Consider the following 22,297-nt stretch of genomic DNA (forward strand, 5'->3'; position numbering starts at 1 on the left):
ATTATTGAGCCTGATTTGCATTCTGAGCCTGAAGGTTTACTTTAAACAGGTGTTATAATATCCCTGAAAATCTTAAGTGAAAAAAGAAATGGACACTATCATTAATCAGATGTGATCAGGTTTGATCACTTCTGATTGAATCTTAAATGGACCTTAGGTGGACCTGAGAGGAATCTGCCATGTTGTGCTTTAAGCCTCTGGCACCTCCAGATGGATCTTCCTATCATCTACTGCTTCTCCTCTGGGTCGCCTTCTTCCCCAGCAGGGTATAAATCCTTTAATGCCTTATGGTGACTATAGGTGTGATAAAAAAAATAGTAATTCAATTTGAGGCTAGGGGGGTTTCTTCATTCTTTTTTTCTATCAACTAAGAAAAGTTATTTACTGTTTCAAATCTCTTCTAAAGCGTTCCCACTATTACAATTTTCCTTTGCACTGCTTTTTTGTAATTTTGTCTCTGGTCTCCATAAGTTTAAGGCTTTTTTTGTGGACACATTTTCTAAAGTCATTCCAATTGCTCCCCTGACACAAATGGCAGGAATATGTTTCAGAATATTGCTCTTGTTGCTGCTTTATACTTAAATATTTAACTCTTAAAAATAATTACTGAAATGAGATGTTTAGATTTCTCTGGTCATGAATCAATTGTATGAATTAGAAACTGAATTGAAAATACATTTCATACCTCACAATGGGTGTAACAATAATTTAAGACCACATTCTGTAGGTGAATGGTCAAATCTGGTGTGGGTGTGTGTGTGTGTGTCTTGTATAGCTGAGATTTATTTACTCTTTTTACTTCTTATTTCAACCAGAGATTTATAATACAAAACACTTCCCAATGTTTCCAATAAAATAGATTCCTTGTCACTGCGGACTCCTATTTTTATAATACATTTGATTTTTGCTGGAGTCTCAGAATCCTGTAAGGGAAAATTAAAGAATTAAAACCTTCATACACCAGCCCTCTTGCTTGCTCACTCTCATCACCCCTGAATTCTTAGATTATTTTTGTTTATTTTTTCTGTAAATTATAAATTTCAACTGTTCTTTTTCCAGTTTGAAAAGATGAACAAACACCTTCAAGACATAAATTCCTAAGTATTTCAAAACGTTTCTAGAAACTCCTTATTTCAGATAAAAAGCCAGACATTGTGTCCTAATTAAAATTCGGTGCATTCAGAATTGCTGTTAAATAGAAATATCATGTCCTCCTGACTAGGAGTCGGATGGAAATTCACTTTAATCTCCGTACTGGCGTATGTATAAATTCTTGAAAATACTGTTTACGTAACAAATCCTCTGACTGATTGTGCTGAACAATCCGAGTATGTCTCAGCATTTGTTTTTTCGTTAATCCAGATTAAAAATCCTGGATACCATTTATAAGACTTCACATTTAAAGATCTGGAAAACGAAACAACGAAAGATATTATTTTTATTCATAACAAAATGCAACACACTGTGCCCATAAAATCACACACAGTCGATATAATAAAATTTATCCAAAGACCTGTGACAAAGGAATAACAAAGTATTCATTATGACTGATGGTGCAGTATAAAAAACAAGAAAGAGTAGTCAAAAATACTTCACTTTGTACATATAAATACAGGAAATACAGGGTATCAGCAAAGGAAGAAAGGCATGTTTAATCTCTGGTGATAGAATGGAATTTTCTTTTACATTTGATATAGGAACTTTTAGGTTTTCTAAACTTTTCAAGTTTTATGTAATCATTAAACAAAATAGTTAAATTCAGAATTATTTTTGAGCTGAATGTTAAAACAATATAGGCTTGATACAAAGACTAAAGCTGTAAGAAGGCACAGACACAGTTTCCCCACATTGATTCTAGTATAGATGAGCAGCACTTCCCCCTCTGCACCTGTCTTCTGATTTCCGCCTCTTTGTTTGTTTTCCCTCTGAGTCCCTATACAGGGCTTCATTGCTGGCTGCCTGCAGGCTGTCAAAGGTGTTCTGCCTTTCTGATCCCTCTGCGTCCTCAGCATGCCTCCTCCTCTTCTTCCACAGATCCACACAGCGGTCCACGCAGCTGAACCTACGCTCCGTGGTGCATGCGTACATGCCTGCCGGCACTGCCAGTACCATGGCGCACACAATGACAATGATGTGGATGAGTCTCTCTCTCTGCTCCAGCTGACTAATGTCGCTACCTGTCACAAAGACGATGCACTGGCCCTCTCTGGGGGGATGGTTTTTCAGGGTGACGCACACCTCATATTTGGTGACGGGAAGTAAGTCGCTGACCGAGTAACTGTTTATGCCAGGGCCAATGAAGATAATCTCTTTCTTGGGTGAATCGTACTTACCAAAGTGGATGGTGAACCAGGTTTCTGCTGGATTGTCCGTCACGGCATGCCACTCCAAGGTGATGCCATAGACAGTCTGCTTGGCGATGCGGATGTCAATGTGGGGACTGTCATTAGATGACAGCATGGGTACAGGTGGAGGAAGAGGAGCTGAAGAAACGGGGGAATCAATGTTCAGTGAGATACAAACAGAGGAGTTGCCAATGAAGTTGTTCGCCATGCAAGTGTAGAGTCCGCGATCTTCCAGGTGCACGGACGGGATCACCAACTGGGATGTGATGGTCTCCTCATCTATCTGAGTCTGAGTAGCTACAAGGATACAAGAAAAAGACGTCATTCTACTACATTAGAATTAACAAAAGTCAACATCTTCCCTTTAGTTTCACACACCAGCTCTTTGGTTTCATTTAAATATATCTCTGTTTTTTTACAATTGTAATCTGCTTTCTTTAGGATATAACGCCAAATCCTAAATCTGTGCACATTTGGTGTTGTTCCACTGTTTGTTTTTGCTGTGAGCAACCAGGAAGAAAGAGTGATTGACTGCTTCTTCTTTCCTCTTTTCCTTACTGGCCAGTGCATGTGGCAGACAATACTGTCCCAATTAACAGCGGCTGAAACTAAGTGACGCTATGCTAAGCATGTGGTTTTAAAGAGAAAGTGGCCCAAACCAGATGAAAGCATGACATTTTTTGAAAGTCCAATCTGACTGACTAAGTATGGTGGTGTGAAAGGGTCCCATGTCAGGTTATGCAACAAGTAGTTTGAAATATAAATGTACATAACAAAATGAGTTCACATTTCTTTTAGTTTTGTAATAATTAAAACTTAAGACTTACAAGCAAATCCTCTGATGATCTTGAGAGGATACAGCCACTGAATGTTTGAAAGTGGCCTGGCTTTGACTAGGCACGTCAGTGTTGCATTTGCTCCCAGAGACAAACTAACGTTAGACTCTGCCGCCGAGGCCACCGGCTTCATGCAGGTTTTCAGCTGGATCTCATGGAAATATTTGTCCACTTTGTTGCCTGGGCCAGAGCACTTCAAGTAAGAGTTCATGAGGATGACAGGAGGGCTCACCTTATGAATGAATTCAACAAAACCTTTAAGGCGGCAGTCACACGACCAGGGGTTGTCATGTAACGCTAAGACCACGTTGGAGACCAGACCTTCTTTCCCCCACGCTTTCTCAGCTATTTGGTAAAGAGGCCAATTGGTGAACACTTCCTTTGATGTGATGCTAAGCTTATTGAAGGATAAATCTAAGTAGGTCAGTGCAGGCAAGTATCTCAATGCGTGCTCTGGCAACACATCTAACTGATTGTTCTTCAGGTCCAAAATTTTGAGTCTTGGTGAGCTCTGAAATGCAGTCCATGGTATCGAAGTCAGCTTGTTGCCTTGTAGCCTTAGCTCGGTCAGGTTGGAGAGGCCCTCCAGGCTTTTGATGTTCATCAGCGTGATCTCATTGAAATTCAGCCAGAGGAACTCTAAGGCATGAACTTGAGAGAAGGAGCCTTGTGGTAACTCAGTCAGGTGGCAGTTTTCAATTCGGATTTTAGTAAAATCATCAGGGATGTTCTCTGGGATGTGCGCCATCGGGTTTTCCATGCAGAGCAAAGTCCTAGAATGATACATGATACAAAGTGTTTACAAGAACATCTATTTCTGGAGTTTATAAAGTAGATGCAGTATTTTCTCAAATTAGTCAATGTTTTTAGTTTTTGAGATGTTTGTCTTCCGTAGAACATTTTAACAAACATTTAGCATTCTCAAAAGTAGCTCATAGCATTGATTATTGATATAATCAGATACTAAATGTTTCTACTGTCTTAGTGATTGCCTACCTTCCCAAGTTCTCATTAGTGCAGGAGCAGCCCAGCAGACATGCAGAGAATCCAGGGGTGATGATATTAAATACAAAGAACATCCCAAACACGGCACAAAATACGTCCATGTTGCTGGATGAGCATGTGAAGCAGGCCGGTCGGAGCAGAACATGCCTATCAGCTGCGTGGAAGAAAGCCTATTACCTTAATCTCCCTTGACGCAATGCTTAAGACACCAAATGACATGTGAGACGAATGAAATGAGTATTTATAGCAGTGGTCCACTTTGTCTCAAAAACATTGTGAGACCTGTTGAAGAAATATTACATGTCTCCTTCACTCAGAGTTGTACTGAATTGTATTTTTGATCATATTGGGATTTTTCTTTCAAGTGTGTCCTCAAAATGCTTCTCTTCAGTCTAATTTAATTTATTTGAACCCAACCAAAGCAGCAGCTCTGACATGATAAATAGGAGGCCCATCTGTATTAAGTGGGCCGGAGCCCGTCAGGCTTAACGGCGCTGAGAGGGAGGGCCGCAGTGAGACAGAGACAGATGTCTGAAAAGGACTGTAATCTGACCTCAATAATCTGAATACTGACCGACTTTCAGGTTGCTCGAGTCATCATTTGAAAATAGAGGTAAAGGTAGACAAACAAGAACAAAGTAGATTCCATCGTTTATAATACTTTGTCAACTTAAATTAAGTATATTCATTTTTTGATAAGTAAAAAACACAGTCTCTTAGTTTTTAGGCACCATGACATTTACAATTTCAATTTTTGGACTTCAAGTGATGCTATAATATGGGTATGACTCCTAATAATGTTTTTCGGTTTGGTCATTCTGACTGTTCTGAAAGATTAAACTTATATGTACAAAGCACAACAAATATTCCACATCAATTTTGACATTGAAATTTAACATTTGATCCATTAATATGATTGGATTAATAGTTATAATGCTGTCAGTTAACTTCAATATCTGAAGATATATCAAGAAAAAAAGCTTATAAGCATAATTGAATATAAAAAATATTTATTTTCAGTTGTTATATGCATATCATTGAGATTACAAATGTTTACATATTATAAAATGCACTGTTGTTTAAGTTTATGAGCCAACAACCAATCTGGCACATTATGCTGTATGCTGACATGCAAAACAGGCTAAACAGATGGTTGGTGAGCTAAACTTTTCCTTTTGTATTTCATACTTAACATACTGTGCTTTTAACACAAAGCAGAAGTTATTTTCAGGGTGAAAAACGATATCTGACTGGGTTTATGAAAGTTGAGGATATCAAGAGAATTTTCTTGGAAAAAACATCACTTTCAATAGTGCATCACAAATAAAACAGTTGCTTTTTTAATCAGTACACAATATTAAAACCAGCCTTTGTTTTTATTTTCCCTTTCCCTTTTCAGTCAAAGAAATGACTGATATTGTTCCTGTCAAGGCTGTAAATTATTCTCTTTTGACCATTAACAAATTGCATCTTCTTGACACGTCAGCTCCATTTTAACAGAAGTATTCATTAGGTGGCCCTTCAGTCCTCGCTATAGCTTCTGAATCGACACTTGACCTCGCCGACAGGAGCCTGTTGGATTCATCAGGGTTTAGCCTGGTCAGATATTCCCCCTCCATCCCTTTAGCCTTACCTCCAGGACCAAGAGTCTCAAACGTTACGTAGGAGTCTTGCATGTCCTTTTTCTGCTGCCCCAGCATTTTTTGGCAACGTTTCTTTATTGCCCCACAGCACACAATCAGAGTCAGGGGGACTGCAATCACACATGCAACAGTTATCACCACCACATTAATGAGCTTCTGTGTGCCACTGGCACTGGCAGCCTCATCCGTTGAGAAGATTACACACTGTTCCTTTTTCGGAATCAAACCTTTGACGCAAACACATGCTATGTACTTTGTCTTTGGTACAAGGCCTTCAATGGTGATACGGTTCTTTCCAGCCCCCACATTAATACGACGCATGTCTCTCTCACCAAAAACAGCATATAGGACACTGAATTCGGTGGTGTTTGTGGCTGTGGGGGCACGCCAGTTCAAAGAGACAGTGTGATCCGTGTCCCCAATCACTTTTACCGATCGCACCACCCTCTTCTCGGGAACTTGCTGTAGGGACGAGGCATTTGCCACCAGGTTACCTAAACCTTGACTCACCTCCCCTGACTTTAGAGGATAAGAATCTTTGGACTGTCCTTGAGAATTTCCATCAGAAACACTGTAGCTCTCAATTTCATATCTCCCAGTCACTCCTTTGCCATTAAGAGGTTCAATGATGGGTTGAGCTGCAGTACTGGTGGGTGGTGGAACATATCTCGCAATGAGTTTTTCCTGGTAAGCTGCTCTTCCCATGCTCCCAGGCTTCTTTCTGCTGCCCTTCTTTGAAACTCCACCGACTGCTTCCTCCGATCGAATGGAATCAGTGATCACCAAGGAGATGATGGCATCCGCAGTGCCCACAAAATTGGTGGCTTTGCACACATACTTCCCAGAATCCCTGTAAGAGACTGCAGGGACACTCAGAATTGACCAAATGATGCCTTCCTTTGAAATCTCTTGCTGAACTGAAAAATCCAACAAATACACACATAGAGTTAATTAGATTGACACACAAGGGAAAACCTATAATCTCTCTAATATTTAGTGTTGGACAAAAGTAACTGCTCTGAACTGACCTGTGCCATTCATTTTCTTGCCATCAGCACGGCTCCAGGAAAGGTCCGGAATGGGGACACCAACAGTACCACAGCGCAGTAGGACATTGTTGCCCAGTGAGCTCCGAACGCGAGCCACAGCCGTGTGCACCCTGGGGGCCTGGCACCTCTGAAGCTCTGCTTCAGTAAAGAAAACCCCGGACAGGCTCTCAGGATCAGTGCACCTCAGCCGAGTGTCAACAAGTGCCACGGATGATGAGGGGGATTTCTGAAACTGGATCAGGTCGTAGAGTCGGCAGTCACACAGCCATGGGTTATCATGAAGACCTGCAGAACCAACAATGAACAAATGCTATAATCTTTGACAACATCAAGTCCAGAATTAGTCAAACACCCTGACACACTACAGAGAAGAACTATAGAAAGACTAATCCCTAACTCAAATAGGGCAGCTCTAAAAAGAAAAGTTTCCAGTATCCTAAACAGTCAGAGCTTGATCCTCACCTAGAATTAGCTTAGATGACTCCGAGTCTTGGGAAGGCTTCACGCTCAGCCACATTGTGAGAGCTTCTGCGGGAAGGGTTGTGAGGCTGTTGCTGGATAAATCCAGATAAGTGACGTTTTTAATGTAAATTGTGGCCGAGGCTGGGATAGAGGAGATCTTGTTGTTGTGCAAGTCAAGGAGCCTCAGGATGGGCATGTCACTCAAAGCTTCCCAGGGGAAGGAAGTGAGGGAGTTTCCATCCAGCCTGAGCTCATCCAGGTTGTAGAGGCCTCGAAAACTGTCTGCATTAAGCGAGTTCAGGGAATTGAAAGACATCCAGAGAAACTCAAGGCTGTTGAGGTAGTGAAAGTTGTTGCTGGCAATGCGCGTGATTGCCGTCTTCTCTATGCGTAGCTTTGATGTGTCAGATGGGAAGTTTGGAGGAATAACAGTGATCTCTGGGTCATTACAAAGCACGCTCCTGTAAAAACAATAAGTGGAACTGTGATTACTTTAAGCCCGAAAATAAATGCAAGAATAATTATTTGGAAATTGGAACTTGGGAAGCTTATAGGTGAATATTTGCAGAAAAACTAGGTATCTATGAACTTCTGTTTCAAATAAAAAAAAACACAATCATTCTGAGGGAAAAGGTGGTAAACTATTGTTCAGATATAAGGAAAGGAGATTAAAGAACAGGTCAGGGAAATCGTTCATTACAGAGTGACTGAATTGTAGAAAGCAGCAGTAAAAGCAGTTGGCATGCAATTCAAATATAACTGCTCCCAATGTGAACTAAATTAAAATAACTCACCTTGCCTTTGATCCGTCACTTAGCTTGTGAAAGAAGCAACTGCATTGTGCAGGACATGATGTGCTTAAAATAGGAAAAAAAACTAAAGCCAAGCAAAAAGCAGCAGCAAAGTGCCGGCTCATGTTTCCCCCCTATCTGCAAGCAACTAAAGCTCTACAAGACTAAACTACAATTAATTAAAGAGCAGCAACTAAGGTCTAACGGAACATCAGGTACATGGTGGTGGTTCGAGGCTCACAGCTCCAACTGCTCCGCCTGCTCTGAATCCACAGATAAAAAAGGGATATGCAGGGATTAGAAGAGGACTTGGGTTATTTTCATTCACACGATTAGGCTATTCTTTCCTTGAAGCTGATAGGCTGCGTGCTTTTCACTTTCAGAACTGCTTTCTAAACTGTTTATTGGCTGCTAAAAAATAATGGGATATTGAATGTGGCATCACAAGCCTCAAGCGGATGTGCACAAAAGAAAATAACCAGATTTAGTATTTTATTCAGTCTTGTGTATTTTGCACAATACATTTGTGTGGAAAAAAAAACTTTAACAGTGATATCAGTTTTAATATTTTTGAGTTTTTATTTGTAATTATTATTGTTTTCACACAAAAATATGGTAAAAGGATGCAAAGATAAAATTACACTGGTTCCCCACTAGATGGCAGTTGAGAGTAAAAAGAGGTACAACGTGTTTTGTTTTGTTTTATTCTGTCTTGTTTACATACCAGTACTCAGATCTCATGAAGAAACCATGTTGGTGAAGTGCATCCTTGTCTATTTATTCATGCTTTTTGACTGTAATAAGTCAAAAAGCACATACGAAGGCAAAATGTACTTTTTACAAACTGAGTTAGTTTAAAGTGAATTTTGAACTTTGCATTGCTCATATTCATCATATGTTTAAATTCAAATGTATAAATTCAAATGTATAAGTTAAAATAAACCCCTGCTGACCCCACTAGGGACAAGGGTGTACAGAAAATGGATGGATGGAAGTTAAAATAAATCATCAAGAACACATAATAGTATATTCATGCTTATGATGAATGTGTGTTTACTTCCTTCCTGGACGGAAATAAATGTATATTTTTTATCCAGCCTGTAAAGTGTGCTTGCTTGTGAAACACTTTCTGAATGAGTCACAGTCCCTTAGGGGTTTTTGCAGGTCCAGAAGTTTAATGACACGGCGGCTCTGATGGGATTTTAAATCCTTTAATCCAGTCATCTCTCTGTCTCTTTATTATTTTGTCTTTGTTCTCTTTCTTCATACAGAGGCTTTCCTACATAAGAAAAATTTCCATTTCTACATCTGTCTTCATTGTAGCACCTCATCCCTAGTAAAACCCAAATATAGCAGTTCTTGACTCAAGCATAAGATGGGATACTATTTCAAGTAACACATTACTTAAAATCAGAATTGCTGTACTGTTTGACCAACCCTGAAGATATTGTTGCATTTTGCAGTCAAAACTGATGTATCAAGTTGTTACGATGTTATTGATTAAGTCATAGAGAGGGTGAATGACACAGAGAAACAAAGACACAGTAACAGAAACAATAGACATACATACTGAACAAACCAAGGGACTCAAGTGTACAGCACACAATTCTGCACATTTTCCAGAAAGCATATAGCCGAGGCACCTTGCTCATTTAGTCAATATCTCTTTTAATATCTTTTTCCCCAATATTTAAGACAATGATAAAGAATAGATAATCTTACGTCAACCTCTTATTTTCAGAAAGTGACAAATTCCATGCAATTTTCATCCTCTCACTTTCTCCTTCCCTTTGTTCTAGAACAACATTTTGCCATTTTACAGTCAAAAACTTAAAGCATCGCATTATTGGGTAATTTAAAAAAAAATTATACATTGTTTTTAAATTCTTTTAAATAAATATTTGATAAGCTTGCTGGGCATTTATATTCCATCCTAGTTCTTCAATGTGTTGTCCTCTGAAGATCTCTAACAAATTTCTGAGGCCCTCACAAAACAGTTTTAAATGTGCTGAGATTAAAATACACAGGTGGACTCTGGGTACTAATTGGGTAACTTCTGAAAGCACTGAATTTTATTTACAATTATCAGAGTAAAGGGTGTGAACACAAATCAACTCCAAGTTTTTCAGATTTGCATTCATTAAAAATATAAAGATTGCCTCGTCTTCACAGTTTTACATTACTTTGTGTTGATCTAGCACATTAATTCAGATTGGAGTTTTGTGGTTGTCATGTGGTAAATAGTGACGTTTAAGGAATGTGAATACTTTTGCAATGCACTGTAAAACAAAACTACTTTCATTTCAGCGATTTACATCTGTTGCAACAGTTGAACCTTTGTTTCATTGCAAAGCTAAAAGATTATCTTGCAGTTATTAACTATTTGCCAAGGGACTAATGTTCAACTGCGACAAAAGTGCAAATACACCACTGGCGGGTATTTGGGTCAGGCAGAGCAATAAGTTTAGCTCAAAGTTTCTTTATTGTAGAAACATTTAAACTTAAACTAAAGAAAAGTTTGATATTTAAACTAAATAATGTTCCTTTGTGGGTTGCTTTGCAACTCACAGACATTGTCACTGGGGGCTGCATTCTTTCAGATATCAAAATCATTAAGAAATTCATTGCCCTCTGATTTTATTAAACTTTTCATCAACAGGTTTCGACTTGGCTCATTTACAGAAGTCCACTACAATCATTCTCTGTAAGGCTGGCTCACACCAGCTCCACTTTCATCACCCTTAGCTGTGGTAGCTTAAAAGATTGTGCTATTGAATCTTGCATGTTGTGAAATTTGTGCCTGCTTTATGTTCCAGCACGACCTCACACTACAGCTTTAGGTAAACCTATCGGGCCTCTTTTTTGGGTTAGTGATAGCGGAAATAACTTTCTGCCTCGAATGCTCCACACGAAATCTCAGCACCTTTTGTTGTCAGAACGGCAGATGCAAACAAGCTTCTTTGTTGTGACTCTCCTCTGTCTGGGACCCAGAGTTGTACACAATAATATCAGAAAAATTGGATTTCATAAGCCCATTGGGACACATTGTTGCTCCATGGTTAATGAATTTGTGGTAATCTGGGAACAGATTAGTAGAGCCATCAGACTCAGCCCAAATGTTGCATTTTAAAAGGCTGAGGTTGCTTCGGGTGAGTGTCACAATTTTCTGCTGTCCTAATTTTTTAGGGGTTATTTTGGTAAAAAAGATAAGCATTTAAATAAATGAGGTCCTGATGTTTTCAGTGACCTTTCACATTAAATGTAGCATGTGAAGTTGACAGGATTCATATTAGTAAAAGGCCAATATGTGAAATGTTCTGCTTTTTACAACCCTGAAAGTCGTGTCCGATTGGAGCCACAAACATCAACTATTCAGATTTTCAAATTATAGACAAACACAAAATAGCATTTAAGGTGAATTCAAGTCAAAAAGTTCATAATGCATTGCTTACAAAGTTCTGGACGAAAACCAGTTACAGGCTGCAAAACAATTAAGACTGAGTATAGAGTTACATTTTTTGCTAAACCAGACTAATTTATTATTGGATTTTGATTTAACCATGTAGAACATACAACTGCCTAGTCAAAGTACAGATCCAAATCCAGGATGTCTGTGTCAAGACTTAAAAACTGATTTTCATAACAAATCAAGTTAGGTGTTTTGCTAAGAAGAATGAGCAAAGCATCTTCTCTCTAAAGCTTGTAGAGATACATCTCAAAAGAGTTACAGATGTAATTATAGTGAAAGATGAGCACTAGTACGTAAAGCCGGTATAATTATATGCACACATTTCAGATTTTGAGTTTGAAAGATTTTAAAACTATATTGTTTTTCTTCCTATTCAAAACAATGCACAAGTTTGTTTTTGATACAACATAAAAAATGTGAAACATTTCACACTTGTGAATACTTCGCAAGGCATATTACACTTTTCCTACACATAGCCAACATTACAGCTACACCATTGCAATTAAATAAATATGTCAGAGTATTTATATTCTCGTTATATTAGATACTCATTGGCTTTTTTTTTTTTTGCCAAGGATCAGGGACACCTTTTAAGCAGTTCCTGTTCTAATTTACACCTAGAGCTGCTGCCAACTAAACAAGAGATTACAAGAAGACAAATGTGAGAAACTGCTTTGATTTCTGAAGAGTAAATCAAATTAAGAAAAGAGCACAAACATTTTTCAGCAAAAAAATTTAATGTTAGAGCTGAAAATATGAACAGGAAGCTTTGGAACAACACAATAAATGAGATCTAACCTTATCTAAAATAATAAAAAAAAAAAGAATTAAAAAGTATTTTCATTTATAGTGCTTTTATTTCTGAGCATTGTATTTAGATCCTCTCCAAAAAACGAAAGGACAGTAAAACATACATAAACTGTACAGTCTGAGAAAAGACAAAAAAAAAATCCCTCCAATTTCTCTGTCAGTTTTTGTGTTTTGCAATGTAAATGGGTATGGTTGTTTCCATAAAGTATTTCAAAATGCTCGTTATTTCCATTAAACCAGTTGAATTATGAGGAAAGACTGTGAGATTGAGTCCAAATCGCTTCTAAAAGACAACATTTCCCATGCTCCCATTGTTTCCTTATCACACACTCAAAGTTGAAGTAAGTACAGGAAAGGCTATAGTTTTTGTCCACCAGCAAAGGTTCTACCCAGTTGACGTTTCTCAGCCTTCAGATCAAATATTTATTCAGAAAAGACCTTAAGATTGTTTTCTTTCCTTTTTTATGCGATCAGTAAAAGTTGCCGTGAGTTTGCTAAAAGTTTGCTCGTTAGGACATTCCTCCGAGGATTGCAAAAGTGGACGGGTGGTGGTGGGGGGAGTTTAACCCAGATTAGTATCTTTATGCTTTTTCACGTGAAAGAGCCCTTATAAAAACAGACGACATCTTGAAGAAAACGGTGGTTTGATTGTTGCTGTTTTAAGGAAAAGAACTGAGTTTGCAGCTAAGTTTACTTTATACATCCAAACATGGGAACTTATACACTACCGGAGGGATTCTCGGACTTTGACATGTTTGCATTCGGCTCTGCGCTTCTTGTTGGGGGTAAGTTTACAGCGCAGGATGGGATGTTTGTGCAAGATTTAAAGAGACAGACACCTGAAAACACACACACACACACACACGCACACAGAAGTTAAGCTTTTCAAATACAATGATTGAAAGATGCCGTTTTGTGTCTGATGTCTTACAATAAATAAACTTCATTTTAAAAAGAAGATAGTAAAACAGTAAAAGTTATGAATATGCGTCAGCTGTAGAGGTTCACAGTTTTTATGCTTCAGAGAATGTTCTTTTTTCCCACAAATACAATACATTTCCTATAAATCCCAAACTTTATTTTAAATAATCAATATTTTGTGCAGATTAACAAAGTTAAAGCTTGTTTGATTGTTCATTTTTTATGTCCTGTCTCCTCAAATTTTTTGAAGTACCTATGATATCAACTAATTTGACGTGTTGGCTTATCGCTGCAAGGTTTTGATGCCATCAAAAGCTGGCTGTAATTTATAGGTTGATTTCACAATTGAACCATATTGCTGCAATTGAAAAAGAATGCAATGTTTATGTTTCAAGTTTTAAATGCTGAAATGAATCCTGTTGCACAGTAACAACAGATTACAAGTCAATTGACATCAATTCTAACAAGTAAAATTGTAAATATTTATATGTATAATATAAGGTTTTATTTTAATGCTTGTTGTTTTGATCTATTAAACCTTTTTCGGTTTTGTCAACTTACCAAATTTTGCTTCTGCTTTCTTCCTTATACTCAATCAGTTGTTCATGTTACATGTCCCATGCAGATCAAAAACTCTATTTTTTATTTATTTATCATATTCTTTGAATGCATTAAAACTAAGCACTCTCATTGTTTCAGCCATAAACTCAAATAATCAGAAAACAAAGTTAGGGAAATGCACTTTGAGGCAAATGTTGAAATGGTTGCTGAGTTAAAAACAAATGCCTAAACACTTTCATATTGCATTATTGAACATTTTTAATGTAATTCCCTACCCATTCTAGCAGTCGTAGCATTGATATAAGCTGTTTTAATGTACATTCATATCCGTTTCATATTCTTAGTTTGATTATTGGGTGACACCAAAATAGACCCTGATTGACGCTAAACATGTCGGGTTTGCAGAGGAAAAGAATATTTTGCAGGGACAACAAGCAAAGCATGTGGAGAAAATAAACATCTATTGCACCCAAATCCCATGTTTGATCAATTCTCTGAACCATTTAGGAAATATTTCTTGATAGGCTTTATTTTATTTTATTTCCTTATCTCATGTTTTTGTTTTTAAAACTTAGCTGTGCCTCTGAGTATGAAAGCTAGAGCTAGCAGGGAAAGAGTCTTCACAAGGTAATAGTCAACCAGTCAGATTGTACTTTAGATGCCTTGTGGGTTTTGTTATATTTCACTTAGCCAAGAGAAAATGTTTGCCTTTGTTCTCCCTTCCACATTGTTGAAACGAGAATGCGCTGCACTTGTATTGTGCTTTATCGAGTCTAGAAGACTCCAAAGAGCTTTACACTATTCAGTCATTCAACCACACTCGTTCACATGGCGGTGGTGGTAAGCTACATTGTAGCAAGTCATAAACCAGCATTACTGAACCCTCTGAGCACCATCAGCAGGCAAGGTGAGTGAAGTGTCTTGTCCATGGACACAATGACTGAGATACACAGAGTGACGGTTGTTGTTTTGACCTCCTTGATCCACTGTGTATATATAATTAGCAAAATATTCTTGTTAATGAGACTATTCCTAGGTTAAAGCTGTTTGCACATTCAAGGTTTTTAAACGTGTGATCATTGTATCATAGCATAACATTGGCAAAGTGACCATTGTTGTATGAGGCTGTTGAAAATATCATAAACAGTTGTTGGTAGAAATCTGGTGTGCTTGTAAAAACTACAATACTGCAGAGAGATTATCATTATCATTAACCTTTGTTTCACTTTAAATCCCATTGATTGAAAATCTATTTTCCAAGAAATCCTGGCCAAGACTGCCAAGAGCATAGTTTTAAAAAGAGCAAAACAGAAAAACAAAATAAATTAATTAAAAGATACTTCAGCTAAAACATTTACAGAAAGATTATTCCTTCTCAAAACCAGAAAGAACAGTCGTAAAAACATTTAGTGACAACAGAGCCTTTGGGTTCACGTATTTCTGGTGCAGGTTCCAAGAAAACGGAGCAGAAAACTGAAAAGATTTCTTTCCTAGTTCCAGTATCAAGATAATCTCTATGCTTTGTGGTTGATCACAATTACATGATTTTACTTCTCTTAAACATCTAATAAAATTTATGGAAAGATTGTGATGATGATTGATGATGTGTTTAAAGGGAACGCTCTGACTTGTTTTCACCTGCAGGGGTGCTGGGATTCTTCCTCAACGCCGTCAGCATCCTGGCCTTCCTCCGAGTGAAGGAGATGCGAACTCCCAGTAACTTCCTCGTGTTCAACCTGGCTTTGGCTGACATCAGTCTGAATGTAAACGGTCTCACAGCTGCTTATGCCAGCTATCTCAGGTAACAACCCATGTTGTCTTCTATTGTTAAGACTTTTCTTCAAAAGTAAGGGTACTTTGGTTCTTTACAGAATCTGCTATTATTTGAATACAGGAGCTTATTCTGCTCAAAACAAGTCAGCTTCTGTCTTCTATAATCCAGCCTACAATCCACTTTGCTTGGACTCAAGGTTTTGCAAGCAAATCTGTTAGGGTTTTAGAAACTGCATAGCAAACCTTAACACTTCAATAAGGTGGATAAAACAAAACAATCTCCACAAGTTTTGGTCAGAATGTTTCACAGTCTTAATTTTACTGCAGCACCTATTTATAATTCAAAGATGTCAAATTAAATACGTTTTTCCCAGCAAGGGGTTTTCTTTTCTCCTTCACGCCCAACCTTAACATGGAGTTACATTGTCTTCTTGCAACAGTGCAAGAGTTGCCCCACTTTCAGTCAAATATTTATTTCTCTTAAATAAAGACCATTTAATTCATTTTAAATAAATCCCAAAGTTTTATGATGTAAGTGACATAATGGAGCCTTTGTTTTGTGGATCACCAGCGAGGGAGATCTGAGCCGATGTTTAATCTGTTAAGAAATCCTTGCTCTGTTCTGTGTGTCAAAATTATACAGTTAAAGGAAGAGTGATTCATGTTTCCTCATACTTTATAGGTACTGGCCATTTGGTCAAGATGGTTGTAATTATCACGCTTTCCAGGGGATGATATCAGTCCTGGCTTCTATCAGTTTCATGGCTGCGATCGCGTGGGACAGATATCACCAGTACTGCACCAGTAAGTGGGAAAAAATTCCATTAAAGTAACAAAAGGTGATTTCAAGTTGGATTCCCTTCCCCATTTAACAGGGACTGTAGGTTTCACTGAAACCTTGGCTTTTGCACCCCTATATTTTCTGATTTGTAAACCTGAGATTAAAAGGTATCCTGATCATCAATGCAATCTCTGCTAAAGGTGTGTTTTATAGTTTGTAGATACAGTTTAACCCCAGTAGTTCACATCTTTAAGTTTGGGTATACAAGTACAAATTCAATTCCAGTCCTTAATATTTTGCCAAAGAATGATCACAATTTTCTACGTAAGAGACTCTGAAGGAATTCATAATATTTAAAGTATATTTGTGCTATTTGGCTTAAGTCGCTCCTAGATAATAATGATCATTCTACTGTTGAACTCCACTCACATTTCATAAGGTGAATATGTATACAAATTAACTAAAACAAAAAACATGGACATCAGATAAATGGATTTTGACCTAAACCAGGAAAAATAATCAAAATAAAGCTGTGGACATAAATAAAATGTGTTTTAATGAGATTGTCAGTTTTAATTTAGATCTACATTCACATTTGATGCCTTTAGTTTACCTGGTTCCACTTCAATCTTTGCAGAAATGATAAAAGCTCTGCTAAGTTAGATTTATGTATCAAAAAATCCTGACTGTTTCACTAAACATTTCATCATTGTCAAGTTTATAAAAATCTGTCCTAATTCTGTCTTGTTTATCAAAAATCTATCTTATCACGTAACTGAAAAAGGACATGGATGAGATTCATATATTTATGAAAAATTGTTTTAATAAACACAGTATTGACACTTCAATTGAAACTGAATGATTAGTGGAGCTATTCAGTAATACTGTAGGATGGATAATTAGCTTATCAGTAACTAAGCCAATTTATTTTGATAATTTAATTAGTGAAGAAATGACAACAAACAAGCATGAATTTAGCAGCTTAAGAGAAATGTATAAGGGAGTTTAAAGCTGTACTGCAGATACATATGAATAATTCACTCTCAGACCTGACAGGTCTCTTGTTAGTCAGCTACAAAAATATCTCTTTTCCCCAGAAATCCAGGCCATGTCAGGCACAACACACCAATGAGTTAATGCTGTCATACCAGATAATGTATGCTGTACTTTTAATTCCACCTCCTTATCAAATGGAGACGTGTTTTGCTCTGCTAATCTACATGTTTTTCACACAGTATCAGAGAAAGGTTCTCCGTAGTTATTGACTTCATTAAAAATAAATGTGTTTTTAGAAACATTATCCTTCGATCCCAAACTCAAATAAGGAATGGTTGTTTTTTTTTTAAATGTCAATCTTTACAGTTTCTTTCTCAGACACATGAGAGAAAACACTAATTTTCTATGCAGTAATACCTTAAATGTTTTTCTTCTCTTATTTTCTATAAAAATGGTTGATAGAGGGGAAATTATTTGCAACACAAATGCGCTCTGGAGCAGAATGTTTCCAGCATGTGTCGATGTAGTGATTGATTGTAAAGTGATTGTGGTTCTTGACCTATAAAAAGGCGCTGTATAAATAAAGTTTACGTACATTGCTCACTGAACCAGTTTTGTGCCAGATTGATCCTGGAGTTAACTCACTAAGCCACTAATCCTGCTTTATAGTACAGGCCTTAGTACAAACCTAAAGATTAGGACGTCAGATGATAAAATAAATTAGTCTCTTAACAAACTTGCTGCATTTATATATATATATATATATATATATATATATATATATTCTGTATATATTAATATATACATATATTCTGTAATATATATATATTACAGAACTTGTAATGGGTTCTTAAAAGTGATAATCTCTGGGAAAAAAATGTTTCAAACACAGACCTTGGAAGTGAATGTTTTGTTAGATGATTTCACCCTTCGTTAAGGTATCAATTAACAATTTACGTGTAATCCACAGATAAATATATTTAATTTGTAAAACCAAATGGCGAAAAATTATGTTCTTGCATTTAACTTGACTAAAGAAATGATTTAAGAAAAGTAAAGCAATTTAATATTTTTTATTCCATTTGTGTTATAATCAAACATCTTGCTTGCATCCAATCTGACTGCTGTGCAGGACAGAAGCTCTTCTGGAGCACGACAGTGACGATGAGCAGCATCATCTGGATTCTTTCCATCTTCTGGTCCGCCGTTCCACTCATGGGATGGGGCGTCTATGACTTTGAGCCAATGAGGACATGCTGCACGCTTGACTACACTAGAGGAGACAGGTAGAGTTATGTAAAATTACAGAATATACTGAGACTAATGCTCCAGTCAACAGAATGAATTATTCTACACGAATTCCCTTTATTTTAAGCCATAAACCTTTTTTTCATTCTGACAGGGACTACATTACCTACATGCTTACTTTGACGGTCCTCTACCTGACTTTCCCAGCTGTCACCATGTATTCTTGTTATGATTCCATCTACAAACACTTTAAGAAAATTCATCATCACAAGGTAAATTTGCTGAAATGTCCCTAGGTGCAGCAGTGAATTTTGGCAGAGATAAATGTTGGTGGAAGAAGGAATAACTAACGTACAAAAAGAGATTCAAAGGTTTCCAATATGATTATATACTGTATATTTATAGTTGCTGATTAAAGATGTAAATCACAAAATTTGGCATCTGAAAGGAGTATGTAAATCCCAACAGGGGATATTTGTAAAATGATCTCAACTTTGTTTGGAACAAAGACTGATGACCCAAATTATTTTTGTTTTTATTCTTATTTTTCTTGTCTTTTTTTGAATACTGTAAGAGTTTTTGATCACATTTCATCCAGTGAAGCTACATTTGGCTAGCTGAACTTTTTATGTGCTTGCATTTAACTGGACGGCTATTAATTGGACGCTTTAATCATGCATTAAACAGAAAGCTGTCCTATTTGGCTCTGACATGAAGAATGATTCCTAATGTTACATTAGACATGCCTCCAACAAACTTTATAGAAGTATTTTTAATGGCAATTGTTTTTTTATAAGACGTTATAGATTTTTGTGTGTGTGTGTGTGCGTGTGTGTGCGTGTGTTTTTTTGTTTTTGTTTTTTCTTTCCCCACCAGGGTTTTTTTTTGTGGGCTCTAGTGTCCCTTATACAACAGTAGGCTGACAGGAAAAGGGGAAGGAGAGGGGGGAAGACATGCGGCAAATGTCGTTGGTCCAGGAATCGAACCCGCGACGGCCGCATTGAGGACTGAAGGCCTCCAAACGTGGGGCGCGCTAACCTCTACGCAGAGCAATTCAGAGCACGCCCCATGTGTGTGTGTGCGTGTGTGCGCGTGTGTGCGTGTGTGTGTGTGTGTGTATAATTTCTGTTTCACACATTTCCACAACCCTCCAATCCAACCATGTACAACTTAAACATGACAAGCTATTCTCTGCTTCCATCTTTACTTTAATCACATCACACTGAATTAAACAGCATGTAATTCTGTCCACTTATTTTTCAGTTTAACACCAGTTTGCCCTTGAGAGTATTGCTGTCATGTTGGGGCCCTTATGTCCTCATGTGCATCTATGCCTGCTTTGAGAACGTGAAAATTGTCTCTCCAAAACTGCGAATGGTAAGCTCTTATTTTTTCTGTATCCAGGACCCCTACAGTTTCTATTGCATAATTCCAGATTCAAATTTTCATTTTAAATTTACTTTATTGTTTGCTATCTATTTTTTTTTAGATAACAAAATAAGGAAGGAATTCTAGAGACTCAAAATGTTTTTCATACTCCATATACTTTTTCCCTGCTGGATCTTGAGAATAAATACTCACAAAATTGTCGCCATTTTTTGCAGTTGCTTCCAGTTGTTGCAAAAACAAATCCCATCTTCAACTCTCTTCTCTACTCATTTGGAAATGAGTTCTACAGAGGAGGAGTTTGGAACTTCCTCACTGGACAGAAGATTGTTGAGCCAGACGTTAAGAAGTCCAAATAAATAAAACCAATTAACATGTTTCTCAAATCATATAAAACTCTAATTCCCTCTTATGATAGACTCCTTATACTAATATAGTTAGCTGTAAAGCCATTGTGATGCTCTTTTCTCCCTTAATTAGACAGTAGTGAACCCTCTTGACAGTCTTTCTGTTTGTACCTGTCTCATGATGGATTTGTGAAACTTAAACTTTTTTCTGCACCAAACAACTTCAAATGTTTTTATTAACATTCTACTCAGTAAATGAAAGCTACTGCTGCTGCTTGTCTTGCTGTGTGCTTTGTTTTAAAGCTGTTGTACCTGGTTATGCAACGTCTCTTTAATGAGAGGAAGCAGTGACTGTGTTAAGACTGTCTTACACAATATTACTACACTTGAAGTGCAGCGAGTCTAATCATTTATTGTAATGTATTCATGAAGGAATAAATACAAACATGTTGTAGTGGTTATTTTACTCTAGATTAAGGGAAAGATTTTTTTAAAAACAGACTTTAAACTGAGGAAATAGAGCCTTTGTACTCAGTAGATGCTGACGTGGTCAAAAGCAAATAATGGGGGGAGTGCTGACCTATAACAACTAAAACAAAAATCAAGCTAAGTTCTTTAAAGATTACAATACCAAGAAAATGGTTCCGGGATTTAACTTGAGTTACAGTTGTTTTGTTTTTTTTGTTTGTTTGTTGTTGTTTTTTACATCCATGCCATTCATTGGTCATTGATGTCCTAGGTTATTGTCTGTCAGCAGTTAAATATACACACTCCATAAATAACCTGCAATGAAGGAAGTCTTAGTTACACTAACCCCAGTGTTCTGACCTTCAGGCTGGCTGTCAGCAGATCAAATCCTCTCAGTCAGTGGTTGAGACTTTTGGAGGACAAGTTGTCTGATGAGCAGCACTAATGCAGCCTTTAAAGTTCAACATCAAGGAAATCAACAGTTAACTGACATTCTTTATTTCAGAGTTAAAGTTACAGCTTTATTTATTTGGGATTTGAAGTTATAGTCCAGCACCAGAGGACATAAATGTGAAGTTACGCTTTAGCGTATACTCAATGACAATAACAGGAACTAGCAGATAGTCACTGCTGTTAACAATATTATTTACATATATATTTTATGCATTCAGACACTAAAGGCAACACTTTCACAAACATGTTATGTAGGACTGAGTGTTTAGCTGACTTGGTTAAAAACAAAATGCAGAAATGCAATTAGTTTATTGGTGATTCTATCATGGTGGCATTAATAAACCAGCAGCATCGATGGATTTTGAGCTTGGTGAGCTCTGGTCTGTTGTGTTTCAAGTCCAAAGCCTCAAAAATCAACATGAAGTCGAAATCTCAACAGTTCAAACCCATAAATCCAAAATGGCTGCCGGGTGCACAAAATTTGGTTCTTACTGCAAGTGGAAAATGTTTATATTTCTGGTGATATGCAAGTCATTAAATCAGGGATACACAACTTCAGGTCAAGAAAATGATATTACAGTGCACATGTAGAAGAGATATTCTCACTTTTTGGGTGGCATTGTGGCATTTCACTCATCTTGTTGGAGCTTAGACGTTTAATTTGAGTGTGACGTCATCCTCATGTTCATTTTTAAACATTTAAGAGTCTAAAAATAGCTCTTAAATGTCCATTTTTAGACACTCCGCTTGGAATTCCAACTTCAGGGTCCATTTAGTTTTTTCCGTTCCCCTAAAAGACAGTTTTATATAACAAAGTGCAGGGTGGTTCCTAATTCCTGTACATTTTGACAGTTCTTCATCATTTCAACAACTCATGCATTTGCTACCTTACTTCTGCAATTTTAATATTTTGTTGTTGTTTTTTTTAAATCAAATTCACAAGTAGGGTTTCT

General features: G+C 37.2%; 3 protein-coding genes across 3 annotated transcripts; 1 reads left to right on the forward strand and 2 right to left on the reverse strand.

Moving 5' to 3' along the window:
• Positions 1-1,854: 1,854 nt before the first annotated feature.
• On the reverse strand, positions 1,855-4,287 carry LOC122823134 (leucine-rich repeat, immunoglobulin-like domain and transmembrane domain-containing protein 2). Its single transcript, XM_044102426.1, has 3 exons — positions 4,178-4,287; positions 3,173-3,954; positions 1,855-2,642 (listed from the first exon to the last, which is right to left on the reverse strand). The coding sequence occupies exons 1-3, from the start codon at positions 4,285-4,287 to the stop codon at positions 1,855-1,857; spliced, it is 1,680 nt and encodes a 559-aa protein (XP_043958361.1).
• Positions 4,288-5,179: 892 nt separating this feature from the next.
• lrit1b (leucine-rich repeat, immunoglobulin-like and transmembrane domains 1b) lies at positions 5,180-8,396 on the reverse strand. The gene is made up of 4 exons (XM_044102079.1): positions 8,135-8,396; positions 7,341-7,801; positions 6,858-7,163; positions 5,180-6,746 (listed from the first exon to the last, which is right to left on the reverse strand). The coding sequence occupies exons 1-4, from the start codon at positions 8,254-8,256 to the stop codon at positions 5,680-5,682; spliced, it is 1,956 nt and encodes a 651-aa protein (XP_043958014.1). The 5' UTR covers positions 8,257-8,396; the 3' UTR covers positions 5,180-5,679.
• Positions 8,397-12,733: 4,337 nt separating this feature from the next.
• Positions 12,734-20,889, forward strand: rgrb (retinal G protein coupled receptor b). The gene is made up of 7 exons (XM_044102758.1): positions 12,734-13,195; positions 15,537-15,693; positions 16,348-16,469; positions 18,575-18,728; positions 18,845-18,962; positions 19,954-20,067; positions 20,295-20,889. Exons 1-7 carry the CDS (start codon positions 13,120-13,122, stop codon positions 20,433-20,435), a joined length of 882 nt encoding a protein of 293 aa, XP_043958693.1. The 5' UTR covers positions 12,734-13,119; the 3' UTR covers positions 20,436-20,889.
• Positions 20,890-22,297: the final 1,408 nt, after the last annotated feature.

This window comes from Gambusia affinis, linkage group LG20 (genome assembly GCF_019740435.1).
Source record: "Gambusia affinis linkage group LG20, SWU_Gaff_1.0, whole genome shotgun sequence".
Classification (NCBI taxonomy): domain Eukaryota; kingdom Metazoa; phylum Chordata; class Actinopteri; order Cyprinodontiformes; family Poeciliidae; genus Gambusia; species Gambusia affinis.